Here is a 21791-nt window from a genome sequence, read left to right as displayed (position 1 = left end):
CTGTCACCACTGTAGAAAATGGTGGTGTGGTTCCTAAGGAAATTAAATTAGAATTATTATGGCATCCGGCAATTTCACTTTTGGGTATATACCTAAATGAGTTTAAAATGGGGTCTCAAAGACATTCATATGCCCACATTTACAGCAACATTATTCATGATAGCTAAAACATGGAAGTAATGCAAGTGTGTACCCACAGATAAATGAATAAGCAAAATGTATTTCATACACCCAATGCAATATCATCAGCCTCAAAAAGGAAGGACATAGGCTACAACATGAATTAACATTTAAGACATCATGCTAAGTGAAATAAACTATTTGCAAAAAGACATATGATTCCACTTGTATGAGGTATCTAGAGAAGTTAAAATCAGAAAGAAAATGATGGTTGATAGGAAATGGGGGGGAGGAAGAGAATGGGGTACTACTCAGTTTCAGCTTTGGGTATATCAATTCACTTTAGCAAGAGGAAAAGAGTTCTGGAGATGGTGGTTGTGCAACAAAATGAATACGCTTAAACCACAAAACCATACACTTTAAAATGTTTAAGTGGGTGACTTTTATGTTATTTTACTACAATAAAAGGTAAAGTTAAGCAAAACCATGGTTTATGTTATTATACAACACAGGAGCCTGGTAAAAGAAGCTGTCTCTGTCATGGTTACTGCCTACCTTTTCAAATAATTTGAAACTCAAAAGCTCATACTTAATTCCCAAGTGTAAGGAATTATCAGGCAACCAATAGGGGCTGTGGGAAAATGCCATTCTATTTTATTGAATGAAAGGCTCTCTCAGAAGTCATAATAAATGGCTTCGTGCAGAACTCAGGGTTGTCTCAAGGGACTGAGGTGCTGGTGCCCACTTATTTTTACCCTCTAAAAGTACTGGTTAAATCTAAGAACCACCTACATTGCTGGATTTTGAAATATTCCTTATAATCCCTGATAAAAATTTTCATTTACAATGTGATATACCTAACAATAACTATGAATGTATTTTAAGGCTTTGTATTTTTCATTATCAGCTTATAAATATGACAATCAACAGAACAGACAAGAATTGCACAAAGGTGTTTACTACCTGTCTATAAAGAGATCTGTGATTACAGTCATTTGGCAAGCACCAAAATATCTAAATTCATTATTTTATTTTTTAAAAAGGAAAGTAGTAGACCTTGGGAAGAATGTATTTGGATCTTAGTAAAGATACACCTTAGCCTTGTTTGTTAAATGTATTTTGAAGTCAAAAACAAGCCATTAAGTCTGTTTATATTTGTCAGATGAGATGGTATTTCTGGAATTTTATATCAGGGCAAGAACTGAAGTCAGCGAAGTGAGGCACTCACCTCAGATGCTAAAAATTCAGCACTCAAAATAACACATTAATATAAATGTTAACACAAAAATTCTATGGTATCAACATTTTAAATAAAGGCAATACAGTTTTTGGCTCCCATTCCACTTCACCCTCCCCCTGCTTTTAAATCCTTTGACTCTCACATGGCTGGGCACAACACTAACTTTTTTGTTTTAAACATTTTTACAATGATATTAGTATAACAAACAGCACTGGAAGGTAAAGACAGAGTCTCCTCCCTCTGGAGCAGAGATTTCCTGACAAGAATAATGAAAATCATGTCTTGAAAGTTACAGGTATTATCACCTAGGGTGCACTATTTTCATGGTCCCCCACTTGGCCATTTCTTTTTTGTTTAAGTTAATGGATATTTTTAGGTTGGGTTAAATGAAGAATTGGATTCCCATTGTGCTACAAAATGAGCAGAAGATACTTAGAAGTAATTAATCCTTAAAGGTGCAATGTTTACCAGAGCTATGCTTAATAGCGTATAAATAAATTATACAATATGTGTAAGAGTACAAAACCTTTGTTAAATATTTACCACACAGAGACAAGAAATAATGTCTTCCTTCATGGCAAATGTGAGGCAGGTTTGCTAAAAGTCTGCTTTTAAAATATTGAGGTTTCCTAAGTTCGAAATTCCTCAACATGAGATGAACTAACTGCATATACAGTATTGTCTATGATGATAGTTCAGATTGCCTTGTGGTATTCAGATGGCAACTTAGGCAAGGTGAATAGATTTCACTATGAAGCTCATGATGCTTAATATACCTAAATTAATAAAGGCCTTTGTCTCTGCCCATGAAGTCTCATTTTGTTTTGTTTTGCTTTGCCAGAATACATAACATTATTGCAGGCTAACTTGCTAGCTTTCAACTAAGGCAAATCTCAAAACCTCAGTTGTTATTGACAATATTCTTTTTTATTTATTTATCCTCAGTTTCTTCAAAGGTAAATAAAAACCTGGGGAAAGTCTGTATGCTACTATATGGGGCAGTTTTACTTGATAACAGTTTATTTATACCAAACAGTTAACTTTTTAAATAGCTTTATGTATTGTTAATGCTTAAAGTTCCTCACAAAATTTTACACTAAATTCAAGGCCTGTCCTGAAAAAGCCCAGTCATTGTTAATATAATGAGAGCAGTTTGAATGGCATGAGTGTAACCTGGCAGCCAAGGAGAGTGGACTATAATGCATATTTTGAACATGATGACTTCCCTATACTAGTCTGCGGGGACAGTGTATACCATTGAATGACTATGTGTCACATTAAGGGCTCTATCACATTCAAAATGACAGCAAGTAGAGGAACGAATCTGCATCAGATTTGGGGTTAAGCTCGAACATTCCTCTGTGCACACCATTCAGGATGATTCAGAAGGCTACAGGGAAAGATGCAATGAGTGTGGCACAAATAAAAGTACAACACCAATGCTTCAAAGTCAAGACTGCAAGATCCAGACCTTGTTAACTGTGTTTTGTTGATTGGGAAGGTGTTGCCTATCAAGAGCACTGCCTTCCAAGCCAAACAATTAATGAGTACTACTACCTCATGTTCCTCATTGGTTGGGAGATGAAATAGGATGCAAATGGCTGCAGCTGTGGGCAACTGGTGATTGGCAGCTTGATCACAAAAACACACCCATTCATGCATCACATCTCATACAGAGATTTTTGGTGAAACATCAAATTACCCACTACAGCTGAGATATGACACGCTAAGACTTCTGGCTTTCTCCAAACTACAATCACCCTTGAAATAGAAGAGATTTCAGACCTTCGATGAGAATCAGGAAAATACGATGAGGCAGCTGATGACAATTCCAGCAAAAGATTTTGCAGAGTGTTTTGAACAGTGAATAGATGGTGAGAGAATTGTGTAAGGTCCCAACGTGCCTACTTTGAAAAGGGACTGAGGTGTCAGTGTCATATGCACAATATTGTTTGTATTTTGTAGCTTCTTCAATAAGTGTCCTTTTCACAGTGCATGGCTGGATACTTTCTGGACAGGCGCCGTACATTGGACACTGACGGAACTGAAGAAAACAGTGGTGTATTCATATGCTCTTTGTGTTTGCATTCAGCATTCCAGAAATAGATGCTCAAAATGCAGAGGTAGTTAAATTTTCAGAGGATGAGATATGTATTGTAAGCACATCTCTCTGTGAATATAAAACTTCCCTATGCTGAATTTAAATCTAATTTTGTGACAGTTGTAAAAATGGCTACCTCACAGAGAAAAGCAAAGAAATCAAATTTATGCTATTCTCTGGAAAGTTACAATGCTATATAAAGTATTGTTCTGAATTTTAAAGCATGACATTTCCGCCTCTAGTGAGGTTCCTGGGAAAAACGCAGTTCTTTAGAATATATAAATCAGCTTTCATGATGAACAATTTTGAAATAATTTCCAATCATAAGTAGTAGTAAAAGGAGGGGTAAAACTTCACACAGAGTGTATTTGTTTACAAACATCTACAGTAGAAAATATACACATATATATTGTTATTACCACTCACTGATCCAAAAATTGATTGAATGAATCAGTCATTTCATTTTTTCAAAGGAAAAAAAATGAAAACAAAAAAAATCAGCCTTAAGCAAAGCTGACATTACTGATTCCACAATGAGCTGAGGGGCAGGAACAAGAACAGGAACAATCTGTGAACTACATGTGTGACAAACTAGGTGCCCCCATAGATTATCTGTCTCTGTCATTTCCCTTCTGAAGAGGTGAAAGCGGACAATAAATTAAGGTGAACCCCATCTCGAGTTGACCCTCCCTAAGTTCATAATTTGCAAATGCAAGTCGCTTATTGTCATTCTTGAAGCAAATTGAAACAGGTAGTGATATTTTCTTTTGATTCTTCCAAAAGTCAAAGAGCCTCTTCCTGAGTAAAATTGCAAATTTAAGCTTAAGAATCTTTATAACTATTCACGTAGCTTATAAAATACAGTACCATAAAAAGATATGAACGGGAAACCTTTCAGTTTCAAACGTGTGTATGTAGCTCTAGACTTAGATATGTATACATAATATAACATGTTTAATGGACACATTTGATACAAAGCCAGTGATAGTTAATATGTGCTGAGTTTGCAGTAATAATCCCTTTTTCAACACATGTAGGAGGGAGATGAATGATGGAGGACAGTAAAGAAAATAGTGCCAGATTATATCTTAAAGTTAGGAAGACTTCTAAAGAGTTTTCCCATTACTCAAATGTCTGAGATACTTTCCCTGTCAGCAAAAATTGATATTTCTTTCAGCTCAGAAAAAGTGACACCCTTGTTAGGAAATTCAGATATAATTTCTGTTCTTTTTTATTTTTAAATGTATTTTATTGATTATGCTGTTACAGATGTCCCATTTTCCCCCCTCACTCCCCTCCATCCTGCAGACTGCCTCCCAACCACATTCCCCCCGTTAGTTCATGTCCATGTGTCATGCTTATAAGTTCTTTAGCTTCTACATTTCCCATACTATTCTTACCCTCCCTCTGCCTATTTGCTGCCTACCATCTATGCTACTTATTCTCTGTACCTTCTCCCCCCTCTCCTCCTCCAGTTGCCCTGTTGCTAACCCTCCATGTGATCTCCATTTCTGTGGTTATGTTTCTGTTCTAGTTATTTGTTTAGTTTGTTTTTTGTTTTAGGTGTGGTTGTTAATAATTGTGAGTTTGCTGTCATTTTACTGTACATGTTTTTATCTTCTTTTTCTTATATAAGTCCCTTTAACATTCAAATAATAAGGGCTTGGTGATGATTAACTCCTTGAACTTGACTTTATCTGAGAAGCACTTTATCTGCCCTTCCATTCTAAATCAAAGCTTTGCTGGATAGAGCAATCTTGGATGTAGGTCCATGCCTTTCATGACTTGGAATTAAAGTCATGTGGTATTACGAATGTTTGCAGATATTCTGCTACTACCTCTGGGTGTGTGGTAGGCTTCTACTTCTCTATGGTTTCTAAGTATTCATAGTCAGGTGACTTGTTTTGTCCGATGAAATAAATGAGGACTTACCCAGGGGCACTTCCTGACCAAAATTTAAAGAAGCACTGCCTAATTGATACTTCTACTTTTTTTTATCCTACTATAGCAGTTACAGAAAAATGTCTTCAGTAGGTGCCTCTATAATTAACAAAATGTAAAATAAAGTTGAAGTCATATTAATACAGAAGCATTATACTTTTGTTCTGTTAATTTGTAGGCTAAATTCCAAATTTACAAATTAGGAAAGAGATTCAAATTTCAAAAATAAGCAAAAATTGTTTCAGAACAAATTTAAACAGTAGGACTTATACAACACTGATAGAGGCCAGGGTCTGTAAGCATGGGTGTGTTAATTATATTGCTTCTATGAATCCAACTCTCAATCTTTTCAATATCAAACTGATTTATATGTTACTAATAGATGTGATATGCCCCTGAGAAGCTCATTCATGAGTTCATATTTACCCGTATTGTAAAGACAATAAATGATTAAATTATACTCTTCCTTCTTTGTGATTTATTACTTAAGAAATTTCTTACTCTGCTTAATAAGTTTGGTTTTCCCTCACATATTATTTCCTTTTACTTTGTGAGACTATGAACCAATCATATTTTTCAGATATATTCAGGTTCCCAGATGGATTAAAACCAAACATATCATTGGGTCTATAAAGCATATAAGAATAAAGAACATTGTCCTAGCTGTGTGGCTCAATAGATTAAGCCCTGGCATATGAACCAAAGGGTTGCTAGTTTGATTCCCAGTCTGGGCACATGCCTGGGTTGCAGGCCAGGTCCCTGGATGGGGGTTGCACCACACAAGAGGCAAACACACATTGATGTTTTTCTCTCTTTCTCTAAAAATAAATAAATAAAATCTTCAAGAAAAAATAATATAGAACATTATCCTAGTGTATTAACCTTCCTCTTGGTTTTATCTTACTCTTTGGTTTCTTCTAGAATAGGCACCCCTCTCTGCATTTAATTCATTTGGTATATGTATTGTGTTTTTATGCTGCACCAACTATTTTTTAAGTTAGTTGTATATTAAACACAAATATGTAATAAGTGAACTTAATACTTTAACATAGTTTAAATGCTACGTTTAAAACCCTCAAACACAAGAATTAGTAAATAAAGAGAAAATCACCATGGTCAAAGCACAGGGAATTAGTAACATTAATATGGGAACAAAAATGATAGACAAAATACTTATTTGTCAAAAATTCATTTTAAGATATTTACTGCCAGTTTTACATACATAATAATTATATAGTAAAAAAGAAAAGTATTTCTGTTCTTTTGAGTCAGATCTGCAATTAAGAAAAGCCTGAGGAAGGTAACTATAGAAAGATTTTAGATTTCAAGCACATTCAGCAAGAGATCAAAACATAGTTTCTAAAGGCATACAAGTTTCAGCATGAGATTTGTCCTCTGTTATTAACTATATGGAAGATCTTTTATCATTGCATGACTCAAGGGCACACACCCTTATTGTACCTTATTGAAGATACTGGTGACTAATCAAACTTCACAAAGGAGAAAGAGCCAAAGATCAAAAATGTGTAATGCCCCTGTAGAATTATTCTTATAAAAATTCTTATTACAGTGCTTTCTTAGCACAGAAAAATAAGAACCTTTCTCATGGAGCTGGTTCATTAAAATATGTGTCACATGGCATTAGCCAGTGTCCTTGGTGGGCTACCATCCCCTTGTCCATTCATTTACCCTAAATTATTTTGTCTCATCTTTAGAGTGGTGGCGTTACAAAGAGCAACAGAATACCAGATGGCCATTACTGTGGTTCACTGAGTTTATATCCTATCAGGAAGTTAGATGATTGCTTTTCAAGGTTCTTATCATGCATTGAACAGTCTACTTCACCACAGGGAATTCTGAAGCTGTCAATATATTTTTGGCTAAGCATGTCCTATCATTATTTTCCTTCAAGTCATGGTCCTATATAATCATTTGAATAAAAGATAATATAATATTCTTTCTGTCTGCATGTTTTAAAATGTAGGTATGTGTTAAAAAGGAGTATTGCTTAATGTCTGTAAAATTCTGTTTCTATTTTGGGAGCAATATTATAAAACTATTTCTTATAGCTTCTTCAAAAAGTATAAACTTTCTCCAGGCAATATGTATCTTTTATTTAGAAAAAAATGTTAAATTCATAATTGTTCATAAATTCATGACTTCATGAATTTTATTCATAAATTCATAAAATCTTAAATTCATAATTCCTAAACATATACACAAAAACTAAAAATAAACAAAAGCCTCTACAAAAGCATATGAGTCAAAGTTACACAAAATGGGCATAAACAATTAAAACTCAATTGCCTAAAAATAATCTTGACTTTTGTCTTTGATCTTCTAAACATATAGGTCAAGGTATTTTTAGAAATTATACCAAAAATGGAAATGATTCTAGTAAGGTAAATAATACAAGCCTTACAAATTAACAATACATTATCATAACATATAATATTAAAAATACAGCTCTAGTGACTGTCTCTTTATTGTCGATGAAAATTGATAAGTTTAAAATGACAATGACAGATGAGGGATCAGAAAAACTTGGACAACAGAGTAAAGCAACAAAAATGTTTGAGTTATTATATACAAAATAAAGAAGGAAAAAAGTAAATAGCTTTCTGAATGAAGACTCAACTCACAAATATCAAATGGGAAAAATAATGTGTGAGTTGAATGCTAAAAACTAGGCTGATTACTAGTTGCAGCAGCAGAGCACAGGCCAATTATACGGTGAGAATAGAAGGTCCTGATTTAATTTCTAAAGATCTGAAATAGATGGAAAGCCAGCATTCATTGCTTATGCAAGAACACCACTATTTTTGCACAGAATTAGAGGACACACATTTGGGCAATAACCCACATCACCAAATAGGTAACTTTCTAAATAAAAGGTCCTATACTTAATAGACTATGGGTTTGGGGAGGCCCGGGGCTGTTTCATCTATCATTGTACTTGGCAGTGTGGCCTGTGCACAGTGACTTCTAAGAAACATCAGTTTAATTATGAATATATTTTAAATATGACTATTTCCAGAAATAAATGACTCAGATATGCTATGTTAACCTTCGGAAATATATTTTCACCACTGACGAATGTTGTTTACTGATCCCAACCTAATTTGCTAGGTTAATGTGGAGCTAAACATTCCCTATAGCACACAGGTGGCAAACACAAAGCCCGCAGGCCAGGTGCAGCCCTCCAGCTTGTTTTGTCCGGCCTGGCACCTTGTTTCTACCCAGCGGCAGCACCGAGCTCTTGCTTAACTGTTAAGGAGTAGTTACATTTATAAAGTCTTAAAATTATATTCGGCCCTTTGAAGGCAACCATGAGGCTGATGTGGCCCCAGGTGAAAATGAGTTTGACACTCCTGCTAGAAAAATTAATACCACTGCTAGAATGGTTCTAGAACCTTGATATGTCCATTCTCTGGTACTCAATTTTCATATACATGTTTTGATGATGCCAACATACACAAGATAGTATTTACTATGAGTTGAATATTAAATGTTAGGTATTTGATATACATTAATATAATTCTTTAGGGCACATGCCTGGGTTGCAGGCCAAGTCCCCAGTGGGGGACACATGGGAGGCAACCACACATTGATGTTTCTCTCCCACTCTTCCTCCTTCCTTTCCCTTCTCTCTAAAAATAAATAAAATATTTTAAAATATATATGATTCTCATCATAATACTATAATGAGAAAATCATCTATTATACCAATGAGAAAGCAAAACTAAAAAATTAAATATCTAGATAAAGGTTCTACATTTTCTTAGGAGCAGATATAAGAGCAAACCAAGGCTTTTACTAGTCCAGTGTCCACTCTTCCCAGAGTTCACACTCTGATTTAAAAATTTTTCTCAATATTCTCTATTATAAGCACATTCTAATTGTCATGGACATTTTTAAATATTTTAAACAAAATATAAACAATAATGATAGATATTACTTGTACATTATTTGGAAAATTACTATTTGATATATTTAGAACCAATTTGCATGTTTCAAGTACCTTCTGTGTGCTAGGCATTCATTATATAAACACTTTTAGAAACATCATCTCATTTAACTTAATCTCTCTGACATTCACAGTCTCATGAAATAGACAAACAATACTCAATTTGTACATAAGAAACCACATTTTCAGGTAATACATTGCAGGAAGGAAAATGGACTCACAGATCTTATAACCCTAATGACAAATCATGTGCTGTTTGCCCCAACATGCTGGATACCACTAATACAGTTTAATCGGGACATTTTCATCAGTTTATGCCATAAAGGGACTTTTCAGAACAAGGTTAAGGGACATGAGAGAGCAACTGAAGCTTGGCCTGGCTGACGGTAAAACAGCCAGCAGTTTTCCAAGGAGAAATGAAGAAGGCTCCAGTGACCTGGGAGACCTGTAATTCTTCCCTGTGGCCTGACATTACTGGGATATTGCTGGCAGCCTATTGGAGAGATACTACACGCCTGTCATCAAAGGATTCCTGCTTAACTTGCTCAGGTTTCCAGAGCGTTGAGTATGGAAACATACAAACAGTGCATATCTTTGCCCTGTCTCCCTCACACCAGTCTGAACAGTAAGTTCTTTACAAAGTATCACTTTTTTAATACACTCTGCTAAGTTTTCTGATTATTTATTTGTTTTACTTTTAACCTTTGATTAGAAGTCACCACTTCTTTGGAGGACTTTTGATGTAATTTTCATATAGGAAATACCTGGCCAAAGCTTTCCTTCTCTTCCCCTTTCCCACAGTTACTTTTAATTGCTCATTTTGATTCCTTGTTTGGGTATAACATTTTGATCCCAAATCATGTATCAAGGTTTATAGCAGGAGAATTATATTATATTCTAACAAAAGAAATTGCTGTTAGTGTTTCATTAACTATTTATCATGTTGCAGTAGAAGACATTTTATTACCAAGAAAAAAATTAGAAGACCTTTCACTCTTCATTGTTAATTTATTTAGTTGCAGTTTCTTCTGCTTTGTAAGAGGCAACAGCTTACTTATTAGCACTTTTGCTTATCTGCACTGATTTAGATGGAACCAGTGACATGAAATCTACTGCACTGACATCCAAACCTCCCTCTACCAGGACCCCACCTGTGAGATCAAAATAAATAACACTTTTATATCATATACCTCAATGATCAGTGCTTTCTCTGAATCCTCTTATGCAAGGTCTGTCCTTAAAAGGTATCAAGCCATGTAATATGAAAAATAAAGACATTTACTAAAGAACACACAAGAAACACTGTATATAGGACAAGGATGTCTCAACTTCCCTCAGAGTAGGTACCTTGGGACTTCACACAGTTCTCCTAGTCACTATCATCTGCCTCGTCATATTTTCCTGAATCTCATCAGTGGTCTGAAATCTCTTCCCTTTCAAAAGTGATTTTAGTTTGGAGTAAAGTCAGAAGTCACGGGGTGCCAAATCTATCTGGGCAGTAGGGGGACTGAGTCACCTCAATGACTTGATGTTTGGCCAAAATACTCTGCACAAAATGTGATGCCTGAGCAGGCATGTTGTGATGAAGCTGCCAGTCACCAGTCATCCATAACTGTGGCTTTCAGAATCATCTTCTCACAGAGGGGTGTTCAAGCTTAAAGGAAAATTTGATGCATATCGTTGCTCCACTATCTCAGTCTTTTGAGTGTGATGGCCACACAGTGCACATGCTCACTCAGCAGTATCTACTGCCCCCACTGACTAGTGAAATTATCATTGTTCGTGTATGTGCTTTCTAGTCCACTCTCCTTGGCTGCCAGGTTACATCAATGTTCTGAAACTGTTCTCATTACAATAACAATGGCTAGACTTTTTTCTGGACAGACCTCATATATTCCAGGATCTGTACTTTTGGCTATAAATTTATTCAAATCAACAAGGAAATACAACAACATTGAACATTTTCTCTAATCTGTTCAGCATTCATTGAATAAACCTTAAATGTACTATGATGAACTCTTTATATCTTAAAATGCTAATTCTTCTAGCATATACTTTGATTTTTTGTGGTCCCAGATTTAGCTGAGTCACTAACACTGTGATTTATGTGTAATTTTTATAGTTGTATTAGTTTGTGCTGAAGTGTGTATATCAGATGGCATTCTCAGTATAGAATATCTGTGAATTTTACTCTGTTTAATCTAGGAATAGCATATCCATTTTACATTGTCTGCCAAATGCTCATATTTAGTAAGAATTATTGGGAGACTGGGTAGAAAAGAAGTCTGAGAACAATCAAAGGACAGTGGCAATAAGTGTAATGGAAATGTCCATCAGAGGAAGGATGCAGAGAAGGAACTTGTGCCAGGTGTTTTCATTCCAGACGTAGAGTTTCATTTTTATGGACTATTGTACAGCCCAGCATCCTGGCTGTGAACAAACACAGAAACTCTTGTACCATACCCTCTAGGTTTCAGTGTCATTCATTTTTCTTAATTAAACTATCACTGTTAGGAAGCATCAAAAGAACTCTGAAAGTATTTCACCATGGAGAGTAAACACTACGGAAAGCAAAAGGCCTACCATTGTGGGGTTATCAGCCTCCAACAAAATTATAAAATAAAGAATCAGTATACTACCAAGTGGCAACAGAGGGGAAGTCATGGACTGAAGAGTCTCCTATTTTTTTTCAAAATTAATGGTAACACACTGTTCATTTATCCTTTCAGTTTTAATTTTTGAAAAATGGTTACTGGGAAATAAATTGCTCCTTAGAAAATTAGGCCATGTGCTTTATGAAACATCTCTTCATACACTCTACCTTCAACCAGTGAATATCCGTAACAGAGGGATACTTCTGGGAAGGAACAGATAATGACTGACTCTTTGAAAGTGTTCTTGCTCTGCGTACTTTTTGTTTCTACTAAGACCTCTCTGAGCACTTCTCTTAAAGCTGTTCCCCGCTGGACTGCCTTCCACTCCACTGGCAGAAATGAAGTTTCTTTTTTATTATTAAGGTGCCTAACAAACTTTATAGATTATGCTATTAAAGCAAGTGTAATATATTCTTCTAATTATTTAACTGTACTTGAAAAATAACTAAATAAAATTTAAAAAAAAATAATAATTATTTGACTATGTTATGATAGTGCCACTAAAGCTCGGTTCTTAGAGGCTAAATTTGTTTCTTAATCATCTTTTTTATTTTCAGTGCATGAAATAATGCTTTTCACAAGGTGGGCCCACCCTTAATAAGTCTATCTCAATGAGTAAATGTATTTATTAGTATTACTGTTAAAGAGAAGAAAAAGTAAACTTGACAGACTTAAGTTGAGTGGGCAGAATTTCTGAAAACAGTAGGTGCCATTTTTTAGAAGGTAAAAAATACCATAGAAGTTAAATGGAAGTCAAAGGATACCAGGGTGGACTTGGGGAGATGGGTCTATACTATGGCAAAAGCAGGAAAAAAATAGCAACAATATGAAGTATTGGTTTTAGGTTTAGACTTGAATATAAAAATAATTGATTTCTATGCAGTTTCTGTTGACTGTAGTTCTTTTCTTACAGGAGGAGGTAGTAACAAGTGTTGAAGAAAATTAGAAAAATAGAATTAGCATAAATAATAACACAGCATGTACCTGGCTCTTTACATATACTATCATATTAAACACTAACAGTACTGTGAATTTGGTAGTTCTATCTCTTTTCTATCTCTTTATCTTATTATAGCTAAAGAAATAGTCACCCAAATTTTTTTTTTCTCAAAGGCCCTAGACAGTAAGTGGCAGTATCAGTATTTAGACTCATCTCTCTTACTAAACAGTCTCTGAGTTAAGATGGAATAGGAGCCCAACAGAAATTAATGTTCAGGTGGTATTGGGACTGCTCTACTGAAGCATCTTTAAGATGTTTCTTGGTTTTAAGTATCCTCTTAAGTCCTTTGACTTAGGTAGTTTTATGCTTTAAAAAAGTTGACTATGTGCTTTTTGGCTGATTCACATATAAAATTCCATTTCCTCCCATAATAAAATATTTTTCGAGAGTGATGAAAATTATTTTGTGGAAGTGTCAGTGTGGTAGCAAGCTCAGGCTTTGAAATCACACAGAATGGGTTTAAATTTGACATCCTCATCACACTCCAGTCACTGCTAGCAGAAATCTCTCCATGGATTCTACCATTTCTGCACCTCTTGTGCTTCTGCTCTTTGTACCAGACCATGCCCACCGAGATGTTCATATAAGAAATAGACTCAAAGAAAAGAAATAGTGTCTTCCACCACACCGAAGGGCAAGTTAGCTTACAAACTTGGAAGACAGATACGGTCTCCCTCCAGATCAAAGGGCAGGTGTGCCCACTGTGAAAGATTTGATTTCCCTAAGTTCATGATTCCTCTCCTATTATACCACCTGCTACATATAAAGACATCTCACATTCTTCATGTGATTCTATAAAAATTGGGGCTAGCAGAACTGGCACAAATGTTGCTACGTTAACTCCTACACTCTGTGAATAATGAACTCTCTTTTGTTTCTGACCCAAATGTCTTGTGTCTTCTTATCACCATTTAAATAACTGTGGCAGATAAACTTATTAACTTGCAAGTTAAGTTAAATCTCATGTTCCTCATAGTTCTTGACACTGAGTAACCTTGAGCAATATTTTTTTTTTATTTTTTGAGCTTCAGTTTCCTAGTGTTGTGAAATTTTAAAATGAGTATGCTTATAATTTCTTAGTACACTATAAGTGCTCAAATAAATGGTAGCTAATAGTCATAGAAATAGTACCATCAGTAGCAAAAGAAACAGTAGTAATAACAGCGATAGCAATAGTAGTACTAGTAATATCAGTAATAGCATTATTAGTACTAGTAGTGGTAACTAGTAGCAGCAGCAACAGTGTCAAAGGGAGATAATATTGAAAGAATATCATATATGGCAGATATTTTACCAAGTGGGAGTTATAGGTTATCTATTTAATCTTCAACAAATAAACAGATTGGTTTTCCCTCTCACTGGTTAAATGAGATAAATTTCACAGAGTTGATGATTTGCCTAAGGTAATTCACATGGTAATTGTTGAATCCAGGATAAGAAGCTAGCTGTGTCTGATTTCCAGCAATTTTTCCTGCATGCATTTGTGGCCACATGTTTGAACTAAGCAGTGGGTCATTCCTACATCACATCAGTCCAGGATAGAGGAATTACAGAAGCAGATGTCAAAAGATAAATGCTACATCTTTTTTTTTAGAAAATGAAGCCCAGAGGGAGAGAGAGCAATGCCAGTCTCCAGAATTCCTGTGAGCATGATTCACCCATGAATTCAGCTAATGTTGAACACATTCTATCTTCTAGTTTCCATATATCTTTTTAAAAATTGTAAATTATTTTTTGAGAGGGAGAGAGAGATTGTTTTTTTCCACTTATTTATGCATTCATTGGTTGATTCTTGTATTGTGTCTTGATTGGAGGTCAAACCCACAACCTTGGTGTATTGGGATGACACTCAACTAAATGAGCTACCCAGCCAGGGCCCAGTCTCTGTCCTTTGAAATTATGCCCACATTACCAAATTATTGTGTTTTTCCCATAATACCAATAATGTTTATCAGCATTGGTAAAAAAGTATACAGCATTTTTAACTTCACCACTGCCCATGCTAAGTTCTCTACCAGAAATCTTTACAAGATTCACAGATCCAGTCAATAAATTCAAAGTTAAAGAAAAGGTCCATGGCTTTGACAACCTCATTAAATTTCTAAACATCGTAAACCCCATGTTTTTCTAACATAAATTAGAAGACACACACATAAACAATGTATGCATAAATATGTATATAAATATAAAAATATTTTTACTTTTTTCATTTCACAAATAAAGTCACATTTTAGCTATTTTTCTAAACGTGTCATGTAGTATATGACATCTATGTAATTTTTAAGTTTCACATATTACAAAAGAAACACCTGTCAAACACCAATCATGTTTTGCAAATATACTGCCTGATTACAACTTCTTCTTTTAAAATATTTTCATTGTGTCTCATATACAGTCAGCATAAAAATACACATTATATTTCTCCTTACCTCTGCAGATGGGAACTGGAAAATCCCATGAAGCTGTATTAACCGAATTGGCTATACAGGTGAGTTGAGGGTGGCCATCAAGGATGTAGCCAGTTACACAGTTGTAGCGGATCTTGTCCCCAACGTCAAACCTTGTACCATATAATACACCTTTGGGTGGGACTCCTGGATTTCCACAAGAGCTACTCTGCAACTCTGTAGAAGACAGAGAAAGGGTAGTTTATAGTTATTTAGTATTTTAATATATATATTAATGTTTCAGATTTATAAACATGCAGATACAGTCATATTCTATCCTTTTAAGGAGGTCACAAAAATGTTTTCCATTTAATTATATGAAATAGAAAAAATTGAGAAGGGAACTAAATTTTAGTGAACAAACATTATTTTTGTGCTGAAAAAATTTACATACTTTATATGAGGTCAGTCCAGAAAGTGTCTAGCCATAGATAAAAAATAGAAACATCTACTGAAGAAGATACAAGATATGGGAAACACTGTACATAGGACAATGACACCTCAGTCCCCTTCGAAGCAGGCACCATGGGAACCTCAAATAGCTCTCTCAGAGTCTCTTCCACTGTTCAAAACACTCGAAAAATTCCTTTGTTGAAATCGTCATCAGCTGCCCCACTGCATTTTCCTGAATCTTATCAATGGTCTTAAGTCTCTTCTCTTTCAAAGATGATTTTAGTTTTGGGAAAAGCCAGAAGTCTCAGGGTGCCAAATCTCAGCTATTGGGAGGCTGAGTAACTTTAGTGACTTGATGTTCCTCCAGAAAACTACACAAGACATGATGCATGAGTGGTACATTGTCAGGATGAAGTTGCCCATCACCAGCTGCCCATAGCTGTAGCTTTCTGAATCACTCAAATAGTTTCAAAAGAGAAATGTTCAAACTTAACACAAAATTTGGTGCAGATTCGTTTTTCCACTCAGTCATTCTGAATGTGATAGTCACACAGTACACATGCTCATCCAATGTGTACTGCCCCCAGTGACTAATACAGTGAAGTCATCACTGTTCATGCATGCACATTCCCGTCCACTCTCCTTGGCTGCCAGATTACATAGATGTCACACAAACTGTCCTCATTAAATTAACAAGGGTTGGACTTTTTCCAACAGACCTCATATTATTTAATTCTTGTAGCAATTCTAAAATCAGTATTACTTATACTGTACAGATAAGTAAAACAGATTAATACAATTTACATGGCTTCTTAAAAGTTACATTCTACTAACATAGTAATAAGCAAATCAGTTTTATTGATATGTTCCACATTATTCTGATATTTGTACTTAACCCTATAATATGAGCATTCATCTGAAAATAATAGGCATTTGGATGAAAATTCTTTTTCACGTAAATGAGAAAAATTTAATGCTATAAAAATGGACATATTTTCAAAGTTAGAGATTGGACTAGAGTGCCATCAGTCATTTGCTTAACCTTGAAAACATAATAAAACTACAATAAGTATATAAACTTGTGAAGTTTTAATTAGATCAATGCAAAATGTCTGATATATGAGTATTTTACCTAGTGCCTTATTTTAGTTAATGCTAAAAAGTATATAAGTATATAAATATGAGATTAAAAATACTTATTTAAGAGAAAAATCAATTTCACTTTATATTTAAAAAAATTAAAAAAATAGAAATAACAGAACTTACAGAGTTTAATGAGCTTAGGGGAAATTTTTTTCCTTATATTATTTTCTAAATTTCTAATTTATAAACATCCTATTATACCACTTTCATTTTCATGCTATAAATAATAATAGGAGTACAAAAAGTAATGAATTTGTGGGCTAAAACTGTATTCCACTTTGAGTAAAGCCTATAACTCAGTTAAAAGTATTATGCAAATGTTAATTTCCTAGTTTTGACTTTAATATATATGGTTACATATGTGATAAATAGGAAAGCTGGATAAAAATATATAAGAAATCTGAACTGTTTTCACAAATTACATGAAAATCCGAAATTACTGCAAAATAAAAAGCTAAAAAAGACATTTCAAGGCAAAGTGAAGTGTAATTCCATTTTGTTCCATAGTCATCCCATTTGTGCAGTTATCAAGTTTCACGCAGTCTCATTTCTAGCCAAATAGTAATAAACAATTTTATATTGAAAATACTAATAACTTTATTACATAAACCACACAATTAAAAATGCTTCATACTATGAAGTGGCTTTACAAAAGTGATGTCATGTATGAATGATAAGTGTATATAGAAATGAAATTTTACATTTTTATCTATGAGGTCTATTGGAAGTGTTTCAAATCTAGAAAAGTAAAGTACGTAACTAATATCAATTAAATACCAATGGTTTTTATAAATAGAATGCAATTTCCTTAAGCTTCTTAGCACTTAATGAAATCATAAACTAATGTTTTAAATATCAGTAACCAAGGTTAATTATCTGTAATATTTCACTTTCCTATTTTTCCCAGGTTTATGCTACTAGTTAATTTTCTGTAAAGTTCATAACATACTTATTGTCTATGAATTTTGAGCAATTTTTCAAAAATACAATTCAAAATGAATAGTTAATTTAGAAACAGCTGATTTTTGAAAACTTCTTTGATTAATAGATGAGATACGTGCTGCAGGAAATGATGAAGTTAATAAGTTTTGATAATTGAATAAGAATTCAATCCTTTGGATATAATATTAATAAAGGAAATACTTTTAATGAAACTACCACTTGTGGCCTTAGAATCCATCCACTCCTTTCCCTCCCACTCCCTAAAAATAATTAAGGTCAGGACTTCAATTATCATAAAGTTATATACTTAGGAGAAAAAGCAGTTTCCAAATTATTTCACAGGAAGCAGTTTGGCGTAGAAATAACAGGAAAGAGACAGAGGAAAGCTCTAAATAATTATATTCAGATTTAACCTGGACTTAAATGAACAAATAAACATTACCCAGAACAAAGTACCTAAAGCAACAATGGACCACAAATGAAGTGAATCAATGAATGAATAATGACACTAGTTAAAATCCTAATAAATTACCCAATCTATCCCCTGCTTGGCGGCTGAATTTCTTCTAAACCAATAGATTAGAATTTAGGTTGGTTCAAATGAAACTAAAAGAAGATAATTCAAAAGATAATTCCTGCCTTGACTGCTCTTGTTTTTGACCTTCATTAAGTAAGAACAACTATACTTCACCCTCTGTAGATTGAAGACAGTTATTAAAACACTGCACAATGAGGTTTAATAGATTCCAATTCTATGTACATTACTTATGGATTCTATTTTTTGTCCTTTCCCACCCTTTAATTTGGGACTTCTCCATAGGATCTCTATGTCTATTTTAAAATGCAGTGCCAAGAAGGATGTGTTATTAACTAAAAGAATTACATAACCAACCATCAAAACATGCTTTATTCTGATTGAACATTCAATTTTTGTTCTTGATATTTTTAAAAAATAGGTAGTGCTGCATATTTAATTTCTTAAACTAATTTAGCTTTTTTTATTAACATGAGTTTCAGATACTAAATTAGACTAACTTTTCGCCATTGTATCTACTAGCTATGAAGAGTTTGAATTTCACACGTGAGGCAGAGAGAGACAATTACTATAGGACTTCACCGTTAGGTGGGATCTAATGAGTAAAATAAACAGAATAGACACAGACTCATAGATACACAGGTCAGACTGAGAGAGGGCAGGGGCGCTGGGGGGCTACGTGAACAAAGCGAAGGGATTAGGCAGCACAAATTGGTAGTTGCAGAGCAGTCACAGAGATGTGCACTGCAGCATAGGAAACAGTCAACAATGTGGTGACAACTATATGTGCGGCCAGGTGGGTATCTGAGGAAGCAGGGGGACCACTCTGTGGTGCTGTACTGTAGAGTACATGGTTTTACTATTACAATCATGTACTGTAAACTACATGACTTTCTAACCACTTTGTTGAACATCGGAAATGAATACAAAGTAATATTGAATGTAAGTTGTAACTAAAAAATAGAATAAATATATATATATAAAATTTGAATTTCAGGGCAAAATGAAGACATATGCTATGTTTAGTACTGAGCAAATTATAAACTAAGCATTAATGTGCACATTATTTACAATAAATAATAATTTTAATTATTATACAATTACCCTTAAGGAAAATAGAGATTTAAGAAATAAAGTCAATGATTCTTGTTTAATTCATTACCTGTACCTGCAAAATAATAACATTGTGCTTGTCATTTCAATTCATTTCTGAAGCAAATAATTACATATACAAGGAGAAATGCCAAACAGACTATTTTCTTCTTTCGCCAAAGAAGCCACTAATATATCAATCAAATTTTAGGTGGTTAAACTAAAACAATTATGGGATCCTGACAAATTCTATCTAACATTCATTCCATAATTCAAGTACTAAGTTGGGGTTGGAGTGGGGTGCTGGGCATGGGGGAGGCTCTGCAAGTTATTTTCACCACACTGTTGCTGAGCACGGGTCAGTTTTTAAATGGAAAAATGAATATATAAAAGAAACTTTTCTTATACTACAGCCTTATTGAATTCTTGAAATCTATCTCATAGATAAACTGTTTAGATGGAACAGAAATACTTAGAGTGGACAGTTTAGTGAATTGAGATCACTGGAAAATGAGTCTGAAAACATTACATTCAAAACATGTCTCTGTTGATTAGGTTCTACATATAGGTGAGATCATATGGTATTTGTCTTTCACCATCTGGCTTATTTCACCTAGCATAATGCTCTCCAGTTCCATCCATGCTGTCACAAAGGGTAGGAGCTCCTTCCTTTTTTCCTGCTGTGTAGTATTCCATTGTGTAAGTGTACTACAGTTTTTAAGTCCATTCATTTACTAATGGGCACTTAGGTTGCTTCCAGCACTTGACAAAACAAACAAGCAAGTAAAATATAACCAGAGACAGTGAAATTAAAAACAATCTGATAGTAACCAAAAGGAAGGTAAGAGGGAATAATGAGGGAAAAGGAAGGAAGGGTTTTCAGGAACAACTATATAAATCACACAGACAAAACCAAGGTGGGGGTGGGAGCAGGGGAGGGAGGTGGGAATAGGTGGGGTGGAGGAAAGTGGTGGGGGATAAATGCAGACAACTGTACTTGAACAACAATAAAACAATTAAAAACATATGCCTCTGAATATGGTAGAGAACCTTTAGGTAAATTTTATTTATTCTCTATTAAAATTATCAGCAAATACAATGAAGGCATTTTGGTAACATAAACTATTTTAGAGTATGAAATATTGATTATGCAGCAAAAAATTACTTGGAAAAGATCCAAGAAAAGCAAAAACCCAATTGTGTTATAAGGTTAGAGTTTAACGACACTTGTCAGTGTTAGTTGAAAGGAAACACGATTCATTAGAAACTCTTGAGGGTTACTACTAACGTTCCTCTGTGAGGTGAGCAAGCTAAAGCAACATCACATCTTCCTGCTTCCTAAGAGTTCACAGCTTAGAAAAGTCAGTAGTCTCAATGTAATTGTTGAGATCAGCTCTGAGCCATTTCCTGTCCTAGGTACATAGATGTTCATATTCCTTTCCCAATTACATCTCACAACACACCCAACAACATGCATGATTTTCCTCACTGTGCAGAAAGGGAGCCTGTGACCCAGATAAATTATGTAATTTCCTCAAGGCCATCCAACTAATAAATAGTAGACTTGTTTAAGCTTAAATGTCTCACACTTAAAAGTCTCAGATTGTCTTATAATTGCATACTGTAATCCATAAAAAGTGGGTATTATTTTCACAGATGTTTATTTACCAGCTACCATGGGCGATGCTCTGGACACAGATTTGCATATGACACACAAGGCCCTGCCCTCATGGAGTTCATCGCCTGGCATTGACAATGGCAATACAGAATTAATTACGGAATATTAATTTGAATGTGCCTAATAAAATAAACTAACATGCATGCTATAATGAAAGTATATGACTGAGAAAACTTAATTATTCTTGATTAAGAGGTCTGAAAAGAATGACTTGATGAAGTAAGATTTAAATTGATATCAGAAATAGGATAAGGAGTTAGTTGTATAAAAATAAGAAGAGTTAGCAAGTATTTTCAAATTTTTTAAATGTAAGAATCAATGTACTACAATAATTATTGGACTTAGAAATGTAGTGAATACAGGATCTATGAATGCAACAGGGTAGAAACTGAAGTGGGGAAAAGGGCGGAACAACGATAGGCTCACCCAGTGAATGTACACCCTATGCATAGGCTCCTGAATAGGAAGGGGGGGCTATTGAAGTCATCGCATTTTGTTTATTCATTTTTGAGAGAAACATGGTAAACTCTTCAGAAAA

General features: G+C 34.4%; 1 protein-coding gene across 3 annotated transcripts in view; it reads right to left on the bottom strand.

The window, feature by feature from the left end:
- CSMD3 (CUB and Sushi multiple domains 3) overlaps positions 1–21791 on the bottom strand; it is a 921636-nt gene that overhangs the window by 699383 nt on the left and 200462 nt on the right. For all 3 annotated transcript variants that reach the window (XM_053661036.1, XM_053661038.1, XM_053661039.1), the window contains exon 4: positions 15453–15647. In XM_053661036.1, coding sequence (XP_053517011.1) covers positions 15453–15647 — 195 coding nt within the window. The remainder of the gene's footprint in view (positions 1–15452; positions 15648–21791) is intronic.

The sequence above is a fragment of the Artibeus jamaicensis genome, unplaced genomic scaffold, assembly GCF_021234435.1.
Source record: "Artibeus jamaicensis isolate MK-2021 breed Jamaican fruit bat unplaced genomic scaffold, CSHL_Jam_final scaffold_916, whole genome shotgun sequence".
Lineage (NCBI taxonomy): Eukaryota > Metazoa > Chordata > Mammalia > Chiroptera > Phyllostomidae > Artibeus > Artibeus jamaicensis.
Note: the sequence above shows the minus strand (reverse complement) of the source record. Positions and strands in the feature narration are given on the sequence as shown.